Here is a 21,444-nt window from a genome sequence, read left to right on the forward strand (position 1 = left end):
TATCCCCCAGGGCTACTGAACTCTTTCCTTGCCACAGCATCATAAACATTTTAGTGAGGTAAGGGAACGTTAACGGCTGTCCAGTCTGAGGGTTCTCACCTTTTTTGTTTCAGTGACCTCTTTACACGGAAAAATGCACATACAAAATGTTACATATAATTTCACAGGATTCATAGACACCCCCATTCCCTGGTAAAGAACTAAGTGGATGGTCTAATTCCATTTTATAAATGAGGAAAGTGGGTCTGGAAGTGGTTAGATGACTTATAAGTAACATAGCTAGGCACAGAATCAAATCCTCCAAGCCCGACTACTGTCCTTTCTGTCGTGCTCCACACCAGGGCTCGCAGGGGCACAGTTACAGAAGACCCAGGGTAACCGGCGCTAGGGATGGTTTTCATATTATAGTAATTTCTGTTTTGTGTTCCCTAGAAAACTAAATAACAGGCTCAACACTTAGTGTGAAATGGCCTTAACAGATCTACACATTTTTTTTTAAAACCCAAATGAAGAGAAACTGTTTTAGTTAATTTCTAAAGAAGAGATGCCTAGCCTAGCTGAGTCACAAACTTGAGAATTTAAGACTTTTTATCGCATTATTTTTTTTCCTTGGACAGCTAATCAAGTGTATGAGGAAAAATAACATTTTCAACCTTGAGATGATATTCTTGTGGCTGCCTGTCACTGAGTAGATTTCGGTAATCTGCTTTGGCTACTCCTGTGTAGCTGTACAGACTGGGGTGGGCAGGGGCTTTGCTTCATCAGTGGGGCAGGGCCGCCTGTGTTCATGGCTGCCTAGAGAGTTTACTGACTTAGAGATTTTGTCTTGTTACTGGATTGGGGAAAAACATGGGATGTGTATTAGAGTCCAAGCAGTTCAGCCGTGGCGCTTTCAAATTGGGGTCACCCCAGGAGGGACTTTTAGGACGTGCACAGATGGGGGGCAGGTGTGGGAAACCACAGACAGTGGTCGGAGCCAGCCTCTTCAGTGCTGGGCCCAGCCGGTCACAAACTCTCTTTTTCAAATTCTTTTTCTTGCCTTAGGCGGTTGACTAGTCAGTCAACTGCCAGGCTGCAGAGAGACGAGGGAGCACCGGGGGGCCTCTGGCTCTGCAGCAAGGAGCAGGGTGCCGCCCACACTTCTTTCTCCTCCCCTCCAGGCCTTAAGGAAGCTGGAAGGCAGGGCGCCCGGGGCTGGGGTACACTCAGTTCCCAGGCAGGCGGCCGAGACAGCCAGTGTGGAGCGGATGCTACTAGCATCTTTGCCTGCCGCGTGTGGGGACAGTGTCCTACTCACTTGCCGTGCAATGGGTCCCCTGGCTTGGCCTGTGTCCCGAGTTCTGTAGAAGTCGCTGGAATGGGTCAGTTTTCACCCTCTTGGCTGAAAAGAGAACCGAGTGAGTGGTGGCGGGCGGCGTGAGCGCGGCGGGGGCAGCGGCCGGGACGCCTGTCGTCCAGGGCGGCTGCTGCCGTCCCGGGTGCTCCCTGCAGATCCTGTCCCGGCTGGCGCTCTTCCCTTTCCTCGCTCCCTGCGTGAAGGCTCTTCCCCTCTCTTGGTGCTTGTCTGCTTCTGCTGCAGGGCGAGCAGGGTGCTGAAGTTGGGGAGGGAGCCACACTGTGGTCCCCGAGGACACGACTTCCCATTCCCTGTCCCCCTTGTGCTGTGTGACCGTGCCCCGCTTGGTGTCCCCTGGTGTCAGGGCAGCAGATGGGGCAGCCGGGCCCGTTGAGGTACCTCCTCAGCCACCGTCGCTGGTCCCGGTGGGCGCCTGGCATGCCCCGGGCATGGCGCTCCTGTGGGGCCGCCTGTCCTGTCTGCTGTGCTTCAGAGGTGCCTTCCGCTCTCGCCCCAAGCTTGGCTCCCGTCCCGAGTCAGGCACCCTTTGTGAGGGGCAAGCTGCAGGGCGACAGTGCATCTCGGAGGCCAGCAGCGTGGGCCCCAAGCAGCCCGCTTGCACGGGATGCCCCCCGCCTTCCCACTCGGCCCTGCGGATGGGCGCCCAGCAGTGGCTGCCTGTGGGTCAGGGACCCACGAGGTGACGCGAGTTCAGGGCGGTCAGCCTGTTGTCATCCTTCAGGCAAGTGAGGACACTCCTTACTGGCGTCTTCTTGGCTCTTTCTTTCAAAAGATGACACTGCAGAGGGCACGCAGAGCTTCACACACAGAATTCTTCTCTCAACTTTCTCAGCTGAGATTCTTTGTCTAGGTAGTGTGGGGGCGGGGGGTTGCTACATCTTAAGCTTTGCAGTTGGCAGTTAACCCGAAAAGTTTATTCTTAGAGTTTCTTCAAATTTTTACGGAAACAATGAAAATTCAAGACTCAGAATTGTTTACTTTTTCTGTACATTTGATTGTACCCTCAAAACTAGACTCGTTTCCTATGTCTGGCTAGCTTTCTGGTGATTATTGTTCACGGTCACGTCCACGGCCAGAGGCCGGCATGGAGCCTTGGGTTCTGCTGCACAGGGCCGGGCAGAGCCGCGCGGCACATAGGCCAGGGCGTCAGGCAACGCACAGGCTGAGCCGGTACATGGTTCTTGTAGGGTTAGGCTACGGTTGTTCATCCTTTTAAAGCCAAAAGCCTAAGTATTGCAGCCGTCTTGTGTGTTTCTCATTGTAACATTTCTTCTGCAGAAAATGCTGTGTGTGTTTGCTCTTGCGGCTTGTAAAGCGTGCCCTGGTAGCTTCCTGGTTGGCTGATCGGTTGACTTAAAGTATCTTCTCTGAGTAGGAGGCACTGTGGTGGCCAGATGCCAGCTCTGGGGTGGGGCCTGGGAGTCACACCCCAGGGGTGCCACCTAAGGCCTGGGACCAGCTCCCCGATTGCAAATATGTGAACATGGAAATTGTACCTACCCCGTACAGCTGCTGGGGTCAAGGAGTAACACCTGGAAAGTTATGTCAGTTCTGTGTGAGCTTCAGTGACTCCATTACAGAGTATTTCTTTTGTCTGCAACATTTAAAAGATTTCCCCCCGCTTTACCAAAAGTTGAGTATATTCTCTGTGTAAATTTGGAAAATACAGACAGATATACAGAAGAAAATGTCATTGCTTATTCTAAAGCAAGAGGTTCCCTTTTTGGTCTGTGGCCTTTCTGTCTGGAGAAGAGCTGCTGTTTATTTAATTGGTCCTGTTTCGGACATTTGGATTTTTCAGCAGTGTCTGCAGTTGCAGGAGTGTGTATCCTTGTATGGCATCTTTATGCAGTGCATTCATACAAGTAGAATGGCCAGTTCAAGGATGCATGTGTCTTTAACGCTTCTAGTGTACATCGCCAAATTGCCTTCCAGAAAGATCTTCCCATTTTTAGTCACACTAGCAGTGCTGTTTTCCTGCATCTATGATAAGAAAGAAAGAAATTTGTGTGTATATTTTAATCTTTACCAGATTGGTAAACGAGAACAATATAAGGAAGATATTTTCTAGAAGGCCGTTTTATTTTTGTTACAATGACTGCCCAGAGGGTTTCTGTTTTGATGTGTTCGCCTCAGTACTGACTTATTTTTTATGAGCTTAGGTTCTCATTATGTTCACAGACAGGGCAGGCCAAGGGGGATCGGGACTCTTCAGGACCTAGAGACACAGGCCAGTGCCGGGCATGAGAGGCCACTGGCCCAGCTGGCATTGCTGTTCCAAGGTTCAGGCCCCGCAGAGGACAAAAGCAGAGGTGTAGCTGAGGGGTGGGCCTCGGGGTCGTCGAGTACTTGCTGTGTAGCAGACACTCTGCCGGGCTCCTCCCCACGTGGATAGGTGGCGTCCTCGTGGGACCTGGAGCCCTGAGAACCTGAACCGGGAGAGCAGCGGGAGCCGACAGGAGGAGGTAGCGGCCCAAGGTGTCAGCACCGGTGAGAGCCAGTGGTTCGCAGGAACGGGGAAAGCATTTGAGGAGGAACTGCCCAGTTCCATTCAAGAAACAGTTGCTTACCTGCTGGACACTGTGGTAAACACAGTGGTGGGGGGAGGGCCCGCAAATGTGGAAGAAATGGGTCCCACCCACCCTCAAGAAACCCACAGCGGGGCGCGTGGGGCCGGCAGGTGAGCAGGCCGTCAGAGCCCAGGGCTGCCAGGCAGTGAGAGCGGAATGTTCGGAGGTGGCGGGGTGTCAAGCAGGGAGGGGCAGCTTGCGTGAGCGTGTCGGCAGCGCCTAACGTGTGCCAGGGAAGGTCTGCAGAGGTGGTCTCGTGTGCGCTAGGTTTTAAAAGATTCATTCGTTCAGCAGTTATTCGTTGAGCACCTGTTTTGTGCCAAGCAAGCATTTATTCTAGGCACCGTGTTTTTAGCAGAGAGCGAGACAGACCAACCCCCTGCCCTGTGGAGGGCTGAGTCGGGATCCACCAGGTGGCCATGGCTTGGGTGGCAGGTGCAGAGAGAGTAGAGTGCGTTTCAGGCAGAGAAAATTCACTGTTACTTAAAGAACTCTGAAGGAGCTTAGTCTTGCTAGAACGTAAGGGGTGAGCCAGGGCTTGCAGGTGAGGCTCCAGAGGCGCTGGAAGGCAGGTGTGGAAAGTGCGCGTCATCTGGAGGGTTGGGTTTTATTCTGTAGCTGTCGGGAAGCCGTTGCTGGGTTTGAAGCCGGGGCGCGTGCAAGGTGTTAGGACCTGGAGGTGGAGGCGGAGAGAAGCGAAGGGCTAGGAGGAGGCGCGGAGAAGAGTCCGAGGGGAAGCCGAGGCCTGAGCCCAGGCGCTGGGGTAGAGCCTGGGTATATGAGGTGAAACTCAGTGAATACACGGTTCCGGGTCAGCCGAGTCTCACGCCAGCCACGAGTGATTATTATTCTATGAAAGATAAAACAACAAAGCTTCTGCAAGATAATATGGGAGAGCACCTTTACATGCTTCAGGTTACCAGGCGTTTCTGAAACAGGACAGAAAGGCACTGGCCAGAAAGGAAGTGCATGGAAATCAGAGCTTCTCTTCATCAGTCAGCACCACAGAGTGGGTGACGGGCCCGCAAGCTGTGCGGTCAGGAAGGGCTCTTGCCCAGGATATGGGAAGAGCTCCTGCAGATCAGCTTAAAAGACTGACGCATAGAAAATAGGCAAATGAAGCTATCCAGATGGCCAGTAGGCATATGAAAAGGTGCCCCATCTCATTAATTATAGGGAAATGCAAACTTCCACCACAGTGAAGCCCCCCCAGTGGCTGAAGTGGAAAGACCTGACAAGTGTTAGTGAAGGGGGAGGAGCTGGAACTCCCTCCTTGACAAGGAGACTGGGAGTTGGCGCCACGACTTTGGAAAACAGTTCGGCGGTGTCTGCTGGAGCCAGACCTGTGCGTGCCCTGTGAGCCGGCAGTCTCCCCCCAGGTCTGCACGGAGGGTGTTCACAGGTGTCCAGGAGACAGTGCCGGGATGCTCGTGGTGGCGTCGTTCGTGACTGCTAGAACCGGAAATAACCCAAATGTCCATCACGTACGAGGGAAACGGTGACTGCCGTCTGTTCAGACAGCAGACTGGCGTCTGGCAGTGGGAACAAATGAACCCGGAGTCTCATGAAGGTAAAGTTTAGCTGGAGCAGTCAGACACCGAAGAATACCTACCTGTTGATTTCGTGTACAGGTGCAAGAGGAAGCACAGATGTTGTGTCGGGAAGCGTGTGGCGGCCGCGGCCCTCCAACGGGGCGGCCCCTCCGTGTTCACGTTAGGACGCTGGGTTTTTTGGTATTTGGGTTTTATTTAAAAAGGTAGTTTTAGCAAAAGAGAATGAAAAGAATGCCTTTAATTGTATGCTTGGAAAATGGTAAAGCGGCTCTTGCCGTGACCAGTAACATTGATAGCAGAAGAAGAGAGAGGCTCAGAGAAAACTAAACGGTGCGTGATAAGGAATCAGTTTTGAAATGTCTGTTGTTCACGAAGGAAATTGTCCAGAGGGACCCGGAGCCCATGGAAAGGCGCCCGCGCCCTTCCTGTTAGGGTGTGCGAGCTGTGAGACGCCCAGCGCGCCGCACGGTTCCGGCTGGGGCTTGGTCCTCACGCGGGGGCGGGGCTTGCTCTTTGCCAGGTGCAGGCAGCGTGGGTGCTGGGGTGGGCGGCCTTCCCAGGGACACGGGCTGCTGCTGTCTGTAGATGTGTGGCTCCTGGGTGAGAACCTTGTGGGCTGTTGGCACCCCTCGTGTGTTTGTTGGAGTGCGTGCGCCCACCTCAGCTGCGCGCCCTGCGGAGCTCGCCCAGTTTGATCGCGGGGAGGCACGTGCTCTGTCCAGGGTCCCCGAGCTGCATCCTACCAACCAGCTGTCTGTGCGTCCCTTTGAGGGCGCTCCACTCTGGGCAAGAGAGTCAGTTGTACCATTTGATGAAAGTTGCTTCTGGTCATGTAATTTTTTTTCTATACTGATTTTTTTCAAAGGATCTAAGCAGTTTGTCTCATTTTTCAAAGACTGGGCAATTTAGCGTTTATAGGAACATTTAATAGCATTCTCTGTTCTCTCCAGTTGGTGCCACATCCTTTTGTTTGTGCTCAGGGTGTGTGGAAGGAGTCCTTCTTACATAAGTCAGTCTCATCAGCTTATGCGGCTCTTCCCTTGTCACCTGATGTAGCAGCACCTCTTACTTTCCCACTTCGAATAGGACTAATTAGCATGTCTCACCAAAGCTAGGACACCAGTTGTAAGATACCTCATGATATTAGTGCCACCAAGAAGATAGTCTACTCTGCCGAGTGTGAGTGTTAAGATGCCCTTGACTGTGAGGCATCCCTATGTCAAAAACACTGAAACGTAGAAAAGAAGTCCATTTTAGAATCAATCACATACAGTAGATGCTTTTGAATTTCTGATAACATTTTATTGTATCTCTAAGCAACAGGTGCTCTTTTTTACAAACATAATTATACTTAAAAAATTAATAGCAATTCCTAAATATCATCTAATATTTACTTAATATTTAGATTTCTAGTGTTGAACATGATCTTCTGAACTGTGATCAAGTGGTCATCTGAGGTCTTAGCCTCCCACCTTCACCTTATATGCTCTTTAAACTGAGAGGTGACCAGTGTTCAAACGTAGACTAAGTGATGACAGTCGCCTTTTTGTAGGCTTCTTTTGTTAATAAGCTTTTAAAGTACATGATTGCAAGTTACATCCCTGCCAAGTCACTCAGTATCATCAGAAATATGACACCAAATAGTGTATTTGGACACAGATCGCTCCTTTCCTCCCGTAGGTGGCCTGCTCTACAGGTCCCGTTTCTCTTTCCTGTAGTTTTGCAGAGACTGGGTAGCTGCTTGGAGGGGCAAAGGAGGGCAAGCGGGCGCAAGTGCTTCCCCCAGCGCTCTCCTCACACGCCCGCGCCTGTGCCCCCAGGTCTCCGTGCCGCCCGGTGCCCTGGATTGCTGGGTGTTCCTGAGCTGCTTGGAGGTGCTGCAGAGGATAGAAGGGTGTTGCGACCGGGCACAGATAGACTCAAACATCGCCCACACCGTGGGTCTGTGGAGCTACGCCACAGAGAAGGTAACTGCACCAGCGCCCATGTGAGCCTCGGCCGGGGCTCAGCCTGCGGGGCTGGGGGACGGAGTTAGCTGTTTGGAGAAGTGCTGCTCACCTGGTCCCTGCACAGGCAGCTCTGGCTACTTCAGGGTGCGTCTAGGAGCAGCGTGGATGCAGTCGTTCCCTGCCAGTATCGCTGTATCTGGCAGACATCAGGCGCTCGCTGCGCTCGTGCTAAAGGCAGGCTTCTGCTCCAGGAATGGGTGGGGGGACAAAGCAGGGTGAGCGTGCAGCGTGTGCAGAAGTGCAGAAAATGACAGTAGTCCCGAGCGCGCAGCAGGAAGGCCTGCCGGGGGAGGGGTTGAGGTGGGGCAAGCTTGGGAGAGCGTGGGCGAACAGCACAGGCTGGGGGTGACCAACGTCAGCCGCTCTGAGGATTATTACGTAGAAGGTTTGAGTTTGAAATGATCCCAGTAAGATATATTTTCATATCCAGATGAGAATCATTTGGATAGGAAAGCTAAATTTCTTCTAGTATTTAGGTGGTTTTAACTTCATATTTAAATTTGTAAATTCTCTGCTGACTCTTACGGCAAATTAATTGAAATTTGGGGTTTATCTCAACAGCTAAAGTCCTTGGGCTATCTGTGTGGACTTGTGTCAGAACAGGGACCTGACTCAGAAGACCTCAACAGGACGGTTGATCTTTTGGCGGGCTTGGGCGCTGAACGGCCTGAAACAGGTACTTTTTGAGATGTCCCCGTACGCGTGGTGGAAAGCAATGAGAATGTCGGCTGTAACTGGCACGTACAGTTTGGGTTCCGTGATGCGATTACTCACCATTGGGAAATTACACTCATCATTAGCTGACCAGATTAATACATAGGATATTTTAGCTTTTAATAGCATAAAAAATGTCAGATATAGTTTAAGAAATTGTGGGACTTGCCTGGTGGTCTGGTGGTTAGGACTTCACGCTTCCACTGCAGGGGGCGTGGGTTCCATCCGTGGTCAGGGAACTGAGATCCCGCATGCCGGTGTGGTGTGGCCAAAGAAAAAAAAAAGAAAGGAATTGTAGCGATTCTTAAAAATGTGTCTGAGTTTCTTGTAGGCTTAGATGAGCTGATCATGCCTTTTTACAGACCACGGTGAAGTTTAAGTGCACCAGGCTTCCTCTGAATTACAGATGATTATTTTTCTAATGATATGGCCAGACAAATCCTTTTATTGAGTAAATTACCCCCTAGGTAATAAAGTACTTTGAAAGGAACGTTACTAATTCTTTTAGGTAGGAACACCGTGATGAGTATGATTTAGCAAAACTGTTGCTGAAGTAGAGCATACCTAATGACCTGAGAGGCCTCTTGCTGGATTGAATCAGTTTGTCAGGGAAAATGCGCTATGTGTGTATTACACTGTTTCCACCTGAGACCACATCAAATCATTTTGGAAGTACTTTAATTCATTGTAGGATTTGTAACACGTACTTACAAAATTCTAGTATCAATTAAAGATAAAAGTATTACTTGAAGGGTTTAGACTGTTTCATGAGTGTATTAATTAGACAAGAATGTAAGTAATAACGTAGTTTCAGTTGGAATGGGTTGTCTGTGATTTCCACAAACATCAGACAAAGTCCTTTACCTGTGACATTTGAGGCGCAATGTAAGCTCGTATGACTGGACATAATGAAGATGAATAAGGGCTCTTACTTCTTTCTGTTTAAGCCAACACTGCTCAGAGTCCATATAAGAAACTCAAAGAAGCGTTATCATCAGTAGAAGCTTTTGAAAAACACTACTTAGTAAGTATTACAAATCTTCCCTGCCTACCCATGGCAGAAAGCCCCTCTCTACTAGACTTTGCTACTTGGTGACCTTTTGAGTTGGGAATGAGCTGGTATTTGGAACCTCCTTCTTGTTGGCCTTTGAAGTTTCTTTGGTACCCTAGGGAGTTGTGCATGAAAGCTGGAATAGTTGGTTTATTAGTATCCATGGCGCCATAAATAGGCATAAAAGCATCTTCGGATATTTATAATTTTGTTCACAATGGTATTGCTCATTCAGTAGAACAGAAATTGTAAGAAAGGATAGTGAATGGTTTTCTGTGTACAGAGGAACAATTTGAACCTGAACAGAGCTATTGTACTTCATTTTAAAGGACTTAAATTTGGACAGTCTTAGAAAGCAGTGCAGTAGACCGTCGGTGGACCGTCTGCCTTCCCGAGTCATGGTTAATTCAACAGCATTTGACAGTAGTCTATAATACTGTCTCTGTCATCCAGAATGTGAGAAAAATATTAAAAATGTTACCCACAGATGGAAAATACTTTGAAAAAAATTATTCTGTGCCTGCTGAGTTCACGTTTCTTTTATTATTATGATTTATAGTTTATGTACAAGTTAATGACTTTGTATAAATCACTATTACATAAAAACTCAACACAAAAAGAGACACAAAGTAAAAAATTATGTTATATTAATAAGGAAGTCTTTTGCTTCAGCCTTGGGTAAATAAATGTAGGATTTGTCTAGCATTAAATTTAAAGTACAGAATTATTTGGTTCTTTGCTTTTCCGCAGGACTTGTCCCATGCCACCATTGAAATGTATACGAGTATTGGGAGAATTCGATCCGCTAAGTTCGTTGGAAAGGATCTGGCGGAGTTTTACATGTAATTGATTTTGAACTTTTCTTTGAATTTCAGACATCTCACGTGTAGTAAGAGGTTTGTTATGTAGGAGCTAATGTGAAGTGTACATAACCTTGTAGAACAAAAAATGTGAACTGTTAACCAGTCATCACTTCTTAAGAAAATTTCTTTGAAAACCAGAGTGAGTTCAGCTTATTACCGTTAATAATTGTTACTGATCTTTGTGTTTCTTTCATTTAATTAATTTAATGAACTTATATGTAGATATTACATACATGTAGATAATATATGTACTGTTATGTTGTGATACATAGTTTGTGTATGTTCTATAGCATTTTCTCCAGTTGCTGTTAAATGCCTCCTCAGAGGATTGAAAGCCTCGAGGTCAGTGACGTGAAGCACGTGCTGTGTCAGGTCCATGAGAGAGGGCTGAGCCTTGAGTGCTTGTGAGCTGGGGTGTGCAGACACTGAGCATTTCTAGTCTGGCTCCAGCTTTGGAGTGGATTCCAGAGAAAAGACTAAAAGCGTGGCATGTTTCTCACGTGTTTGATAAAGAACCCCTGCTGGCAGTGTAACTGCTAGTTCAAAGCACTGGGAAGAGATACAGATTATGAGGGAAAAGACGTTTACATTTTCTCAAAAGAAATGTGTGTTTGAAATGGTATCTTGAAATCTGTAGTTAGTCATTTCATTAGATGAAACAAGGAAGAATAATTTACTTTAACTGATTGCAGGGCTCCGAAGGGGTTTGTAGATCATCTAAGTGAACTTCCTAGTGTTTCAGGTGTGATTGGAGCAGGGAGTCAGTTGCACAGCTGAGTAATGCTGGGGCTGGAGGTCGGCTCTCCTTAGTCTCCAGCTAGTGTATCTGATGACTAAATCAGTAGCCATGTCCTCAGGTGCTGTGAGCTGAGGCTTGGAGCTGCAGTGGGGTGATGCTGGCCTGCTAACTGGAGACTTGGGTCCTGGTTCTAGCTTGACCATGGACTAGCCAGGTGACCCTCGGCCTGGGTCTACGGCGACTGGATGACAAATGCCCTCCCTTCCAGCTCTACGGTGTAAGAATCTTTGGCTGGAGATGGTAACTGAAGAAGTATATAGAAGGTTCTGACCCCTTTAAACAATGGGGGAGGACTTCCCTGGTGGCGCAGTGGTTAAGAATCCGTCTGCCAATGCAGGGGACACGGGTTCGAGCCCTGGTCTGGGAAGATCCCACATGCCGCAGAGCAACTAAGCCCGTGCGCCACAACTACTGAGCCTGCGCTCTAGAGCCCGTGAGCCACAACTACTGAAGCCTGTGCACCTAGAGCCCGTGCTCCACAACAAGAGAAGCCACCTCAATGAGAAGCCCGTGCACTGCAACGAAGAACAGCTCCTGCTCGCCGCAACTAGAGAAAGCCCACATGCAGCAACGAAGGCCCAACGCAGCCAAAAATAAATAAATTTATTTTTTTAATTAAATAAATAAGATAAAATAATGGGTGAGAGGACCATAAAAGTCTATAGAAACCGACACATGTAACTGATAGGTTTAAAATTTGTTTGAGAATTTGGGAACTCTCATTGCTTCAAAAGTAAGCCTGGGATGTTGTCCCAGCATGCTTAGAGAGCGAGTGCTTGTCTGGTGTTGGCCTTCGTCCCGTGAAGTCAGTAGCCCCAAACCTCTGGGAAAGGCTGGGGCATCCACGTTGTCACTGAAGCTTTGGCAAGCTCTCATTAATTGGGTTTTAAACTTTGTTATATTCTGAACGTCTTGAGGGTTTAAATTTGGGTGATAGGTGTTGATATTTAAATTCCTCATAGTTCTCTGTAAATCTTTGAAACCTGCTCAGCGCTTTTGCCCGAGTTTCCAACTTGAGTCAAGCTCCCCTGTCGGCTGGCCTGTGTAGGCCACTGTGTGTTGGCCTGTCCTCAGCAGTTGGTGTGGCCCCGAGCCCAGGTTTCGAAGCTTCCTCCATAACTGGTTGTGCGCCTGTGGACAAAGCCGTCCGCTTTCTTCGCGCTTGGTGTTCTTAGGCCAGCTTGAAATCGTGAATGGTGCCCTCACGTTCTTATCTGGAGATTCAGCTCTGAAGGCTCTCTGGCCGTGTAGGACGCTGGGCAAACAGCGTGTGTGGGGTTCTCAGCCTGAGCGCAGTTCTCAGGTCCAGTTAGGTGTTCCTCATTTCTTGTTCTTTCTTATATGGAGGGGTGGCCAGAGAAGGACTGTCTGCAGGTGGCGCCAGCTTCATGGTGTGGGGCTGTCAAGGGTGGAGAGCAGGCCGTGGAAGGTCATGTCTGAGTTTGTTGATCATCACGCCCCATAATGAAAGCTTCTGTTTGTTGATTTGCAAGGAGGAAGAAGTCTCCCCAGAAGGCAGAAATCTATCTTCAGGGAGCCTTGAAGAATTACCTGGCTGAGGGCTGGGCACTGCCCATCACACACACAAGGAAGCAGCTAGCTGAATGTCAGAAACACCTTGGGCAAATTGAAAAGTATCCTTTAAGTTGAATATGTTCATGAAGTAGGATTGCTTTCTCTCTGTATGGCCCACCATTGAGGGTTTAAGGAGCACCTGATAACTAGGAGAGAAAAGCCTGCCTCAACACGCGTACTGTGTTGGATAGACGCTGGTGCCTAGTCAGCGTATCTGACCTCTGCTTGAGTTCCTAACACCCTAGAAAAAGGGGAACACCCGTCGGGATGCACCCTCTGGGGACTGGAGGGGCTGTGTGCGCAGTGCCCCAGCGCGTGGTCCTCTCAGGCCCCTTGACCCTGCACCCAGCTACCTTCAGACCAGCAGCCTCCTGGCCAGCGACCGGCACCTGACTGGGAACGAGCGGGAGTACTTCTGCAGAGAGATTCTCAGCTTCGCCAGCCAGCAGGCAGACAGCCCAGGTAAGGCTTGTTTTCAAACATTGCTATGAAAAATTCCAGATGTAGAAAAGCAAACACGATAATACAGCGTGTGTACTCTATACTGACCGCCTAGATTCAGCAGTTGTTAACATTTTGCTGTGTAGCAAATGTGTGTCTATATCTTTCTTTTTTCTTTTTGCTGAACTTCAGAGCAGCTCCAGACCCTGGAACAGTGTAGCATCTTCTGAAAACAAAGGTGATCCCCTAACCACCCTGCCCACAGACGGACAAGGTTCTAAGTCGGGCTACCAAGTTAGCCCCTTTTCAGATCTCCCCCATTGTCTTGAAAAGTGTTTTTACAAATTATTTTATATTCAAAATAATTGGACCCTACTTGTCCAGTCAGGGGTCACACACTGCATTTGATTGTTGTATCTCAGTTCTCCTTTAACTTAGAACAGTCTTTCCATCTTGTTTTCTTCCTCTTTTCCAGACACTGACCTTTTAAAATCCAACAACTTTATTGAGATAGGGTTCACAGCATGCAGTATACGACTCTGTGGCTTTTGGTGTCGTCACAGACATGTGTACCCGTCCCACAGTCAGTGTTAGAGCATTTTTATCACCCGAAAGAAACCCCACACTTATTTCCTCCCAACCTCCTCCTACCACTCCCCATCCCCCCAAGTCCCCGGGAACCACTGATCCACTTTCTATCCCGAGTCCCCGGGAACCACTGATCCACTTTCTATCCCGAGTCCCCGGGAACCACTGATCCACTTTCTATCCCGAGTCCCCGGGAACCACTGATCCACTTCCTACCCCGAGTCCCCGGGAACCACTGATCCACTTCCTACCCCGAGTCCCCGGGAACCGCTGATCCACTTCCTACCCCGAGTCCCCGGGAACCGCTGATCCACTTCCTACCCCGAGTCCCCGGGAACCACTGATCCACTTCCTACCCCGAGTCCCCGGGAACCACTGATCCACTTTCTATCCCGAGTCCCCGGGAACCACTGATCCACTTTCTATCCTGAGTCCCACTGATCCACTTTCTATCCCGAGTCCCCGGGAACCACTGATCCACTTCCTATCCCGAGTCCCCGGGAACCACTGATCCACTTTCTACCCCGAGTCCCCGGGAACCACTGATCCACTTCCTACCCCGAGTCCCCGGGAGCCACTGACCCACTTCCTGTCTCTGAAGATGTGTGTTCTGGGTGTTTCACGTAAATGGAATCATACAACATGTGTTTGTTGTGACCGGCTTATTTCACTCAGCACAGTGTTTTCAGGACTCAACTGTGTTGTAGCGTGTCAGCATTTCATTCCTTTTTGTGACTGAATAATATTCCATGGTATGGATGGACCACACTGTGTTCATCCCTTCAGCGGTTGTTTGACAACAGGGTTGTAAGGCACTGACTTTTTGAAGACATCGAGCCACTTGTCTCATAGACTGTCTCACCGTCTGAAGTTTCTTGAGTATTTCCTTATGGGAATGTCCAACAGCAAGGTAGATCTCAAAGCCTTAGGTTCAGGCTAAATGTTTCGGCAAATATACTTTAAGAATTGCCACGTAGTAAGATTAACTTTATTGTAATATTTAGCTTCTCGTGTTCAGTTTATCAAGGAGAGTATTTATTTAAAATAGTCACTGTCTTAGTCAGCTCGAGCAGCCATAACAAAATGCCGCAGACTGGACGCTTCAAGAGCGGGTGTTTATTTTCTTACAGTTCTGGAGGCTGACATCTGAGGTCAGGATGCCAGCAGGGTGGGTTTCTGATGAGGCCCCTCTTCCTGGCTTGTCCCTTCTAGGCAAGGGGTGGGGGTGGCGTGGAAGGGAGGTGGAGAGAGAAACTCAGAGAGAGGGAGGGAGCAGGAAGGGAGGTGCGGGGAGAGATGGGGGAGAAATGGAGAGACTCAGAGAGAGGGAGGGAGGAAGTGGGGGGAAGGGAGGTGGGGGGAGAGGCGGAGAGGGCTGTCTGGTGCATCCTCCTACAAGGGCATACATCCCTCATGACCTCATCAAACCCTAACTCTCTCCCAGAGGGCCCACTGGGGGATAGGGCTTCCACTTAAGAATTTTGGCGGGACTGCATTCAGTCCATAGCGGTTGCTAACTGCTTGAAAGCCAGTGTTTCCAGAGGTTTTGGCTTCGGGTTGCTGTGGTCGTTGCCTGCTGGGGTGCGCGTCACACACATCAAGCCATCTGCATGGGTTTCTCAGGGGCAGCGTGGTACTGATTTGTGTTTTAGAGCCTTTAATGTGCCCAGACTGGTCATTGTAGAGCTGTGTGCCGAATCTGCTGTGTGTGGCACACACGTGAGACTGTGCGGTTACGCTTTTCCTGCCAGCTTTCCATGGCGTCTCCGTGAAGAAAATACTCCGTGATTGTCCCTGTTTTCTTATGATTTTATGGCATCAGTCTTGGCACCGTCTCCCTTACTGGTCAGTCCAGTGGCCTTGTGGATGTTCTAGACACACCAGTGCTTGTGGAAAGGAAGTTGGAGGATGCAGTGGGTTCTCCCCTGACGGTGCCTCTGGGGCTGGGGACCTGCTGCCCTCCTGGCTTCTCACTTCACTGGCTGGCCTCACAGGGTGGCACACACCTGGGTTCATTTCCAGATGTACAGGGGGGTTTGATCATCTTTACTGGAGAATCTTTCTGTGCGTGGGAAGGTGGTGGAACCCCCTGAAACAGCTCTAGGAATTGGACTTTACAAATCTTGTTTTGAAATTGAGGAGTTAGTTGACCTGTATTTCTCTTGGGTTTGCCAAAACAGGAGTTAGAAACCTTAATTTCTTCAGGTCTTATGATTTCCAGGAGTTATCTAGGCATGTGTTTCTGTTCTCTTTTTGACAAATAACTCTTTGGTGTGTGAAGATGGCACAAGGTTGGGAGGGTCTGAACCATCTCTTTTGCACGTTATTGCTTCCCGCGGGCCCGATGGTGCCCAGTCCTGCAGTCTCTATAGCACCTGGAAGTGTGACTTAGGAAGTAAAACATGGCACTGTGTGTTTACAGGTCACAAAATAGTGCTCCCTATGCATCCTTTCGCACAACTGAGAGACCTCCATTTCACCCCTTCCAATGCTGTGGTCCACGTGGGTGGTGTCTTGTCCGTGGAGATAACCGTGTGCAGTCAGATGCCCGTGCCTGTCCACGCGGAGCAGATTGCCATCAACGTCCACTTCAGCATCGAGAAAAACAACTACCGGAAGACTGCCGAGTGGCTCACCAAGCACAAGACGGCCAACGGGATTGTCAGCTTCCCGGCAGAGACCTCGCCTTTCCCCACATCCCAGAACAGCCTGCCCGCGCTGGAGCTCTGCGAGATGTTTGAGAGAAGTCCTTCCGACAATTCCTTGCACACGACAGGGATTATCTGCAAAAATGTCCACGTGCTCCTAAGGAAGCAGGAGAGTGGCGCGTCCCTGGAAGCGCCCTCAGGTGCCGCCCTGGAGTCTGGGGCCCACGTGCTGAAGTGCACCGCCGTGACCCTGGAGCCGGGGCCCAACGCAATCACGTTCAGGACGCAGGTGTGTGTTGGGCGGGGAGTTTTCTTCAGGGGGGGCCGGAGCGGGTGGCACGTGCAGGAACCCTCTGAAGAAGCTGGGAATCCAGTAGACGTCTCTGTCCTGTTAACCTGGCTTTGATTTTTATCCTTAAAGAAAAACAGACTGATGTTTTGAAAAAACCTTTTGTACTTATATAATTGTAAGGCAGGTGATAAATTTTGAATGAAGTTCTTGACATGGGTAATTATTTGTGTTCTCACTGGATTTAGTTAGACTTTTCCCTTTGCATTAGAAAACACCCTCATTTGCTAAAATGAGGAAGTTTCAGAGAAGGTGGCGCTTTCATGTTCAACTCTCTTCTCCTTTTGTGGCTGCACGGATGGATGTCAAAACAGTTGTTTCTGGCCCGTTCTGATACAGATCTTCCTCCAGTGCAGCGGCTTCTGTTAGTTCCACTGACCCAAGAGGCCAGTGGAAAGTGCAGCTATTTGCCATGTGTGTTTTTAGTCTAGTCTTAGAGCAGGTTTTAAATTTCATGCTCCCTGCCTCCATTAAATACCTTTTGCAGAAGAGAAAGCCACAGATAAAGCTTATTAAATTGAGAATGCATTATTAAGCATAAAGTCAAACTTAAGCATCAGTTACTCAGAAAGTCCTCAATTGAGAGATGCTGAGGGATCTTTTGAACAGCCCGCGTGTAGACGTGTTAGCACAGAGCAGCAGGATAAAGAGGGTGAGAAAAGCGGTCACTTCAGAGATTACGGCTCAGCTTCCCCTTGAGAAACTCGTCACTGCAGGAACGGGGACGGCTGTGCAAATGCTCGGTTTTGCCCCCAGGCCAAGGAGCCGGGAACCTACACGCTGCGGCAGCTGTGCGCCTCGGTGGGCCCGGTGTGGTTCGTCCTTCCTCACATCTACCCGCTGGTGCAGTATGACGTGTATTCGCAGGAGCCGCAGCTGCACGTGGAGCCGCTGGCCGGTGAGTGGGCCGCGGGGGCTCTGCGGGGGTTCTGCGCTGCACTTGGCTCCTTTAAGGGAGCACGTGGAAGGAGGGCTCTCTGCAGCGTCACGCTTGCGGCCCTCTGTAGCTGTGTCCCTCTGTAAGAGACAGTTTGGGGAGCATCGTGGCGATTTTGCCTGGGAACTGACTCTGGCTCTTTTGTTCATCTGAATATTTGCTTTTCTGTAATTGCTACTTTCATGTTTACTAAACATTAGCTGAGAAAGAGGAGCTAAATCTCAGCTGATGTCTACTGCAGAGAATTTCATAAGTAAATGCAATTTCCTGCTTAGAGTTCCATTTCAGAGGCCGGATGCTACATTAGTTAGGGTCTGTGCTCGGATCAAAAGGCTTTTCCTTTGAAAGTGTTGATTAACCTTGACCCCCGGGCTTGGCATTTGGGAAATTCAGTGCTGCTGTCCTTTCTGTTAAGTCCTACAATTAGGAGGAGTTGGTGTAAACAGATTATTGAAGACCAGGTGGCACTTCAGTAAAACACTAAGGAGCGAGTGGCGCTGTGGTTTAGGCTAGAAACAATGGATTTATTCGCTTGCTGCTTCCATTTGAGGAAAAAACATCAAGAAAGCGCTTTCTCTATCTAATCTCTCTAAACTACCTATTTCTATGCTTTTAAGCGTCTCCCCTGGCTACCTGGAAAGGCCCTCAGGTGCGGAACACAGCAGTATCTCAGTGGTTCTTCCCTCAGAGAACCTTTTTTTTTTAACATCTTTATTGGGGTATAATTGCTTTACAATGGTGTGTTATTTTCTGCTTTATAACAAAGTGAATCAGTTATACATTTACATATGTTCCCATATCTCTGTCTCCCTCCCTCCCACCCCTCCAGGTGGTCACAAAGCACGGAGCCAATATCCCTGTGCTATGCGGCTGCTTCCCACTAGCTATCTACCTTACATTTGGTAGTGTATGTATGTCCGTGCCTCTCTCTCGCTTTGTCACAGCTTACCCTTCCCCCTCCCCATATCCTCAAGTCCATTCTCTAGTAGGTCTATGTCTTTATTCCCGTCTTACCCCTAGGTTCTTCATGACATTTTTCCCCTTAAATTCCATATATATGTGTCAGCATACGGTATTTGTCTTTCTCTTTCTGACTTACTTCACTCTGTATGACAGACTCTAGGTCTATCCACCTCATTACAAATAGCTCAATTTCGTTTCTTTTTATGGCTGAGTAATATTCCATTGTATACATGTGCCACATCTTCTTTATCCATTCATCCGATGATGGGCACTTAGATTGTTTCCATCTCCTGGCTATTGTAAGTAGAGCTGCAATGAACATTTTGGTACATGACTCTTTTTGAATTACGGTTTTCTCAGGGTATATGCCCAGTAGTGGGATTGCTGGGTTATATGGTAGTTCTATTTGTAGTTTTTTACCTTTTGTGAGAAAGACTGAGCCCTGCAGCTGGGAGAGCCTGGGAGGTGCTGGCTCACGCCCCCGCCCTGCCCCAGCCCGCACTCCCTTTCTCACCTCCCGCCTCTCCTCCCTCTCTCTCTCTTCTCTGTTATTCCTCCACCTTGTGTCTTGTCTTTTGCCTTCTTCCTTCTGCCTTCCCTGGAGCCGATTCTTAGAAAGCCTCAGCCCATTGCCGCCCCCCATTTCCATCCAGGAGGAAGTGTACCCGTATCTTCTGTCGAGCTGCTGTGAACCAGAGATCTGGAAAGGCCAGAGGGAAATCTGAATAGCAGCAGCACATGCGGTTTCATTAGGCTTTTCTTTAGTGTCGTTATCTGAGTTTCTCTCAATAACTGGCTAGCGGGTAGGTTTTGAGACCCTCGTAGACACGATTGCCACCACAATTGCTAACTCTCTAAACTGAAGTGGTGATAAGGTCCCTGAGGCTCTCAGATCCTTTTGTGCCTAGCGAGGACCCCTCAACGCTGCAGACCGCGTAACTGAGGTGAGCGCTGAGGGTGGACGCTGGGCGACCTTATGGAGTGTGTGCAGTGAACAGGTCGCCTCTAGCAGCAGAAGCAGCGCTCTTTAACTCACGGTAGGCCTTCCACTGGCGCTCTTGGTTGGCAGTGATGCTTATTGCTGTCTTCTTCCCTTTAGATAGCCTTTTGGCTGGTATTCCTCAGAAGGTCAAGTTCACTGTCACTACTGGCCATTATACAGTAAAAAACGGGGACAGCCTTCAGCTCAGCAATGTAGAAGCCATGCTTATCCTGGGTCATGAAGAGAACAGAGCAGTGATCTACTCCAACATGAGAGGTAAGGCAGCAGTCACCTGGCGAAGGTGGATTCTTGGCGTTGTCATGCACCGTGAGGATATAAGGAGCCTGTCATCCCTGCCTTCCTCAGGTGGCATCTGAGGCCCGCTTCTCCTTGCAGCTCTTTCATGGCCATGTTCCACCTGTAGGTGGATTGTAACCCTTCCCCTAGGTGGGGCGTTACCTTGGAGGGGAATAGACTTAGAGCTGTGCACGCGCTCAGTGGCTGGCGGTGCTGACCTCGCTGTGGTCTCGTGATGCAGCGTTACTGCCTGGGCTCACGCTCCATGGCGATGCCCTGCTGGCCTCCGGCCTCCTTCCACCCTCCTCGACTTTCCTCAGCAGAAAGAAAAAGCAAATGAGCCTTTTAAGACACTGGTTGGAAGCCCTAAAACAGTCCCATCTCCCACAGTCCCCAGCCACGAGGTCTGGAGAGGGGAGGATGCAGCTCTCTTTCTCAGTGGGAGTTGGTCTGGTGGTGGGTTGGAGTGGGAGCATGTCCTGTGGGGACACCTGTGGTCTCGGGCGGGCTGTGCGAAGTGTCTCCTTTCTGCCTTCAGACTGAGCACGGTGACGGTTCTCTGAGCCGAGCTCAGCTGCACAGCCTTTGTGCAGTGCTTCTCTGTCTTCGGGGGTTTGCTCCTGAGTTTCCTGTCTCCCTCCCTCTGCGATCCTTCCCAGTTACACTCTTCCGTGTGTGTATGAGTAGCAGGAGCTGGGCTGGAACTTCACCGCTGGGCCCATCGCCTGCTGGAGGGGAGGGAGCCAGGACACAGGGGACTGTGTCACAGGTGGTTTTTCCTGTCTTCCCTAGAAAAGGCTTCTGACGCTGCGCTCCGGGTTCAGTCGTCTGACAAGGTCACGAGCATCAGCCTGCCGGCTGCGCCTGCATACCACATGATCGAATTTGAACTGGAAGTTCTCTCTTTACCTTCAGCTCCAGCAACTGGAGGGGAGAGCACCATGCTGGGGATGACAGAGCCCCATGGGAAGCATAAGGACACACAAAAAGCTGGCCACTGCATGGCTACCATGGACCACAAAGTAAGGAGGGGCTGGGACGGTGCAGCGCTGTGGGCAGCCTCTGCGTGTCCCACTTGCTTTGAAAGACAGTACATACAAGATGACTTCTGTTGGGGTGGCAGGTTTCCAGTCCCTGTACCACAAGCTCGGGTTGGGTTTAGCATTTATGGCTGTGAATCACCCCTTCTTAGATGAGGGGTGCATCTTGGAAAGACAAAGACAGGCTCTTAACTTCTCTGTCCCAACTCGAGGAAGGACGGTTTATTGTAGAGACACAGTTTTTGCTTAGAGGGCAGTGACCTTGCCTCTGTGGCCCATTTGTCCTGGTGATTAGGCTGGAGGGGGTTCTGTGTCTCGGTGTGCTTTTACTTTCTGTTCCCTGAAACATCACATCATACTTAGCAAGGAGGAAGTGCTAAGATTTTATGCTTTGGTGCTGGTATTTATTGACAGTTATTTGAGAGATCCATGACTTTGATTCTAAATCCACAGTCCGTCAGCTCACAGAACCAGTCACTAGCATCATGCTTTTTCTGAGTTTGTCCATGTCTTATAATACAGATATCAGTTCCGAGGGCTTTTGAACAACCCAAGGGTAGAAGTGTGTGCTTGTGGTCCCATGGGACTGTATTTTTTGCATACTGTTAAAAGCTGCTGCCTGAGGGTCTGGCTTCCAAACAGCCTGAAGGTAGTTGCTGAGACCCTCCCCTTTGGGACACTGACAGGTCTTGGCACACCCTCAACTCC

At 49.5% G+C, this 21,444-nt stretch overlaps 1 protein-coding gene across 6 annotated transcripts in view; it reads left to right on the plus strand.

Annotated features, from left to right (window-relative positions):
* TRAPPC10 (trafficking protein particle complex subunit 10) overlaps positions 1 to 21,444 on the plus strand; it is a 91,945-nt gene that overhangs the window by 51,401 nt on the left and 19,100 nt on the right. For 5 of the 6 annotated variants that reach the window (XM_060151029.1, XM_060151030.1, XM_060151034.1 and 2 more), the window contains 10 exons: positions 7,301 to 7,447; positions 8,051 to 8,165; positions 9,151 to 9,227; positions 10,005 to 10,096; positions 12,410 to 12,550; positions 12,841 to 12,953; positions 15,943 to 16,457; positions 17,274 to 17,415; positions 19,517 to 19,675; positions 20,489 to 20,718. In XM_060151029.1, coding sequence (XP_060007012.1) covers positions 7,301 to 7,447; positions 8,051 to 8,165; positions 9,151 to 9,227; positions 10,005 to 10,096; positions 12,410 to 12,550; positions 12,841 to 12,953; positions 15,943 to 16,457; positions 17,274 to 17,415; positions 19,517 to 19,675; positions 20,489 to 20,718 — 1,731 coding nt within the window. The remainder of the gene's footprint in view (positions 1 to 7,300; positions 7,448 to 8,050; positions 8,166 to 9,150; positions 9,228 to 10,004; positions 10,097 to 12,409; positions 12,551 to 12,840; positions 12,954 to 15,942; positions 16,458 to 17,273; positions 17,416 to 19,516; positions 19,676 to 20,488; positions 20,719 to 21,444) is intronic. The other variant, XM_060151031.1, reaches the window with a different exon arrangement.

The sequence above is a fragment of the Lagenorhynchus albirostris genome, chromosome 5 (assembly GCF_949774975.1).
Source record: "Lagenorhynchus albirostris chromosome 5, mLagAlb1.1, whole genome shotgun sequence".
Classification (NCBI taxonomy): Eukaryota; Metazoa; Chordata; class Mammalia; order Artiodactyla; family Delphinidae; genus Lagenorhynchus; species Lagenorhynchus albirostris.